Source organism: Hordeum vulgare, chromosome 1H, assembly GCF_904849725.1.
Source record: "Hordeum vulgare subsp. vulgare chromosome 1H, MorexV3_pseudomolecules_assembly, whole genome shotgun sequence".
In the NCBI taxonomy this organism is placed as follows: Eukaryota; Viridiplantae; Streptophyta; class Magnoliopsida; order Poales; family Poaceae; genus Hordeum; species Hordeum vulgare.
This window is the reverse complement of record NC_058518.1, coordinates 179,276,768-179,282,112: the sequence shown is the minus strand read 5'-3', so window position 1 is coordinate 179,282,112 and position 5,345 is coordinate 179,276,768. Positions and strand designations below refer to the sequence as shown.

The window sequence follows — 5,345 nt, the reverse complement described above, 5'->3', positions numbered from 1 at the left end:
ATGGGTGGACTCCGAATCATTGGGGCGTTTTTCAAGCAAAGTGGATTCATATCTAGCCCCTCCATAAATAGGTTTGACACGCGAAAACAAAGATTCAAGAGGAGACACACCAAGAACTTTAAGATCTTCGTGATTTGCATCACTAGAACGCACCCTTTTAAACCATTCATGCCTAGCGCGAATTTGGGCGGTTCTTTCTTTGCTCTCATTCATGGAGACACGCATAGCTTTCAAAGTTTCATCCAAGTTGACCTTGGGAGGAGCACATCTAACTTTCAAAGCATCAATATCACAAGACATCCTATCAACGTTCTTAGCCAAATCGTCAATTTTGAGTAGTTTTTCCTCTATGGACGCACTGAAAATATTTTGAGAGTTGATGAACTCTTTGATATTACTCTCTAAATCAGAGGGTAATTTGTTGTGATTTCCATAAGTGTTGTTGTAGGAATTTCCATAATCGTTAGAGGAGTTACTAGGAAAAGGCCTAGGAATATAGTTTCCTCTAAAAGCATTGTTGTTGCCAAAATTGTTCCGACCAACAAAATTCACATCCAAACTAGCGTTGCTACTCTCAATCAAGGAAGACAGTGGCATGTCATTAAGATCTAAAGGAGCGTTTCTACTAGCAACCAAATTCATCAACTCGTCCATCTTAGCACTAAGCGAGTTAATTTCTTCTATAGCATGTACCTTTTTGCTAGCACGCGACCTTTCAGTGTGCCACTCAGAGTAGTTGGTCATGATATTGTCTAGGAGTTTTGTAGCGTCTCCTAACGTGATTTTCATGAACGTTCCACCTGAGACGGAGTCCAAGATATTGCGAAAAGCGAAATTCAAGCCAGCGTAAAAGATTTGTATAATCATCCACAAACTCAAGCCATGAGCGGGACAATTTATAATCATAAGCTTCATCCTCTCCCAAGATTGTGCAACGTGTTCATGATCAAGTTGTTTGAAATTTATGATATCGCTACGTAAGGAGATGATCTTAGCTGGCGAAAAATACTTGGATATGTAAGTATTTTTGCACTTATCCCAAGAATCGATAATATTTTTAGGCAAAGAAGAAAACCAAGTTTTTGCGCGATCTCGCAACGAGAAAGGAAAAAAGCTTCAACTTAATCACGTCATTATCCACATCTCTTTTCTTTTGCATATCACAAAGCTCAATGAAGGTATTGAGATAGGATGCGACATCTTCACTAGGAAGGCCAGAAAATTGCTCTTTCATAACAAGATTCAGCAAAACTGCGTTGATTTCATACGATTCCACACTAGTGGCGGGAGCAATCGGAGTACTAATAAAATCATTATTATTGATATTCGAGAAGTCGCAAAGTTTGGTGTTTTCAGCCATGATGACTTCAACAAACAAACAAGCACACAAGCAAGCAAGAAAAAACCGGCGAAGGAAAACGGCAAAAAGGCAAAAGGCAAAAGAAAAGGCAAAGGAGAAAGGCAAATGAAAACGGCAAATGTGAAGTGCGGGAGAGGAAAACAAGAGGCAACTGGCAAAAAAGTAAATGCAAGAGATGAGTTTGTGAGACCTACCTGGATAGATCTCTCCTTCCGCGGCAACAGCGCCAGAAATACTTGTGCTGCTGCAACAAAAGACCTTCCAACGGCACCAGAAACATGCTGACGGGAGATTGTTCTTGTCTTGATACTCCTCAGCAACGGCATTAGGAATCCTTCTGCTACGGCTACGCCTTAAGGGACTTCCTAGGAAAATATGTAAAGGATTTCCCCCGTGGCCTTGGAGCCTTGCGTTGGTGTTCCCTCGAAGTGGAAAGGGTGATATAGCGCAGCGGTGGTAAGTATTTCCCTCACTTTGAGAACCAAGGTATCGATCCAGTGAAGGAGTATCTCAAGTGCCTGCACAAACACAAGAAGCTTGCTCCCAACGCTATGAAGGGGTTGTCAATCCCTTATAGATTGTTCGCCAAGTGAGAACTGAAAGCAACAAAGTAACAAAGCAAAGTAAAAGCGAAAGTGGAAACACGTCGACCGCTATCCAGCATGCATCTAGTGTATTAAGTCCAAAAGAACAGAGTTACGCCTTAAGCAAGATGACATGATGTAGATGGACAATCTCATATCTACGACAAAGCCCACCTTGTTATCCTTGATGGCAAATACACGATGTGTGCCTTGTTGCCCCTACTGTCACTGGGAAAGGTCACCACACAATAAGAAACCAAGACCAAGCACTTCTCCCATTGCAAGAATCATAGATCTAGTTGGACAAACAAAACCAAGACTCGGAGAAACTTATAAGGATATCAAATCATGCATATAAGAAATCAGCAAAGACTCAAATATATATCACAGATAATCTGATAACAAATCAACAATTCATCGGATCTCGACAAACACACCGTCAAAGAGGATTACATCGGATAGATCTCAATGAAGATCATGGAGAACTTTATATTGAAGATCCAAAAAAGAAAAGAAGCCATCTAGCTACTAACTACGGACCCGTATGTCTGAAGTGAACTACTCACGAGTCATTGGAGGGGCGAAGATGTTGACTTAGAAGCCCTCCAACTCCAAAGTTCCCTCCGGCATGGCACCGGAAAGGATCTCCAGATAAAATCTCGCGAAAACGGTAGCTTGCGGCGGCGGAAAAGTATTTTCGTTGATCCCTCGATTTTTTCTGTATTTTACAGAATATATAGGCGAAGGAGCTAGGTTAGGGGGCGCCAGGGAGGCCACAAGCCTGCTAGCCGCTTGTGGACTCCTTGTAGCTCTCCTGGCTTGGCCCACAAGCCCCCTGATCTTCTTCCGTTCGGGAAAATTTTATTTCAGAAATTTTATTCCGTATGGACTCCGTTCCAAAATCAGATCTGAAAAGAACCAAAAAACACAGAAAAAACAGGAACTAGCACTTGGCACTGAATTAATAAGTTAGTACCAAAAAGATATAAAAGTTACATAAAACATCCAAAGATGACAAGATAACAGCATGAAACCATCAAAAATTATAGATACATTTGAGACGTATCACCTACCAATATAATATGTGCCAAGACTGTTCACATCAATACTAGCATGAACACGGTGTACCATAGCCTCGGGCATAATGTACTTGAGCTGTACGAGATGGCCATAGGTAAACCTCCTACAGAAAGAATTGTGTAAATTAGAGACTGAATTATTTAAATCAAACGGAGCACCAATCATATGATTGTTTTGTCATAAGAGGCCAGTACCTCCTAGCCAAGTTCTGAATGCTAGCGCAGATGTTGGGGAATGTTGCCTTGGATCCCTTCATGCGGAGGAGCCGGGTGGAGCTCTCAAAGCAGTTGACGAACTCGCACAGAATCTCATAAGAATCTCATAGCTGATCATCATCAATGACATAAACCAAATTAGAAAACAGAACTGGTGCAGTACAAAGATGCTGGAATTTAAGAGGGTGAATTTTGCATCCAGATAACAATTGCAATTATCTAATGTCAGTTGCGGTAAATTGCATCAAAGAAATAAAACATACACATTGTTGTTGGTTTCACTAAAATGATGATGGTCTCAAACTATGTAAACGGATTCAATTTGGGGGCACCCAAGAAAGCAGGCTAGATCCACCCAAGAAAGGTCAATTTAAGGTCTCTGTTGCAGCCTGGATTATGTCACAACTATTATTACGCACTCTAATCTCATAGTGGTATATAAATTCTGTTATCTCCTCCTCTGCTGATGGCACTTGGTCCCTGCAGATCTCCAACATTATATTTGTTGACCAACCTACCGGGACTCGGTTCAGCTACAGCTCCGACGATCGCGATACCCGTCACGACGAGACAGAGGTCAACAATGACCTGTATGACTTCCTCCAGGTTCAGTTGACTTCTTTACTGTATCGATCCAATTCGAAGCAGTATTTTATTACACTACTGCAGAAACGTGGTTTATTCATTCAGCAAGAAATACTTTATCAAAATGATGCTAAAACGTCCTCCACGTGTAAGATGATCATATAACAGCATAAAGGCGTAAACACATCAGGGCACTCTTTTATTTGTAGTACTAGTTTTCTTTCAATTAATAATGCTCATATATAGTGCAGTCCTACTTTCTTAAGGCACAACAATTCTTTTACGTTTGGATACTCACACCGGAGCATAACCCATTTTTCCTGATTAAGTGCATTACAAGATGTTTCTCCACACTTTCTAAATTCGGTGTTAGCTATTTCTGCACCCCTTAATCAACCAGAACAAAGAATATCTATCCCCTTCAACCTCTTTTGGATAACTGTACAAGAATTCGAGCGCGTCCTTGGAACGATTCAGTTTCAGGCAAAGTTGAGGAAAAAAAATGACAGATTGATGTTGGTTTTATACTAGACTATGAAAACAGTACTGGATTTCATGGGTGTAAGCACGACATGAAACGGTAACCGCAAATCTGCGACAGTTACCTCTCCGGCAGCTTGAACTCGGGCCTACGCTTGACGGGTCTGCGGTAGGCGCCAGCGCCCACGCCGAGCTCCCTTTCAACAGACTCGAGCGCGTCCACCCCGGCATCAACCTCCGCTGCGGGGCCCCTGCCGGCGCGATGCAGCTCGAGCGCCGCCCTCCGCAGCAGCGGCCGCGGCTCTGTCTTCTCTGGCGTGACCAGATCCGACGCGACCGCAGCCACCATCTTCTCTTCTCCGACGTGGCGAACTGGCCGACCGACGAGATGACGGACGTCTTCACCTTCCACGGCGACCGGGCACTGGCGGCCACCGTCCGGGGCTTCTTGGATGGGGTGGCGGCGTCCATCGCAGGGAGGGGGAGGGGGGAAGGATGCGGTAGGGTTCGGCGTGCGAGATGGCCATAGGAGCGGGGAGAGAGGGTGAGGGGGTGAATGCCACCGTCGGACGCGCGCTTGCTGCTGCTCGCCCGCATCTCCATCTCCATGGGTGGTGGTGGGTGGATGGGTGGGGGGTTGTTGCATGCGGCGGATCGACATCTGGGAGGGAGATGTGGATCAAGGGAGACTTACGGTTTCAGAGAGCGTGGAGAGAGAGATGGCCACGAGGGTTGGGTTTGGTGGGTTTGCGGTGGGTTGGATGGACGGACAGATGAACAGATGGATGGGTGCATGCATGGACGGATGGTTGACATGTCATCGATCCATGTCACGAATGTTTCCACCAACCAGAATAAAATTTATGTAATTTTGCTGTTTTCTTTTGTTTCTCTTATATTTTACCCTCTTACCCTCTTATATTTGCTTTAAATGATTTTGTTTCTTCAAAAATGTGCATATTGCAATGACAAACAACGATGTTTTTTCCCTATCACAACCAATTCCACCAATCAGAATAAAGCATATGCCATTGTATTTTC

At 43.8% G+C, this 5,345-nt stretch overlaps 1 protein-coding gene across 1 annotated transcript; it reads right to left on the bottom strand.

Annotated features, from left to right (window-relative positions):
* Positions 1 to 2,954: 2,954 nt before the first annotated feature.
* LOC123408505 lies at positions 2,955 to 5,028 on the bottom strand. The gene is made up of 3 exons (XM_045101601.1): positions 4,430 to 5,028; positions 3,219 to 3,349; positions 2,955 to 3,127 (listed from the first exon to the last, which is right to left on the bottom strand). The coding sequence occupies exons 1-2, from the start codon at positions 4,963 to 4,965 to the stop codon at positions 3,277 to 3,279; spliced, it is 609 nt and encodes a 202-aa protein (XP_044957536.1). The 5' UTR covers positions 4,966 to 5,028; the 3' UTR covers positions 2,955 to 3,127; positions 3,219 to 3,276.
* Positions 5,029 to 5,345: the final 317 nt, after the last annotated feature.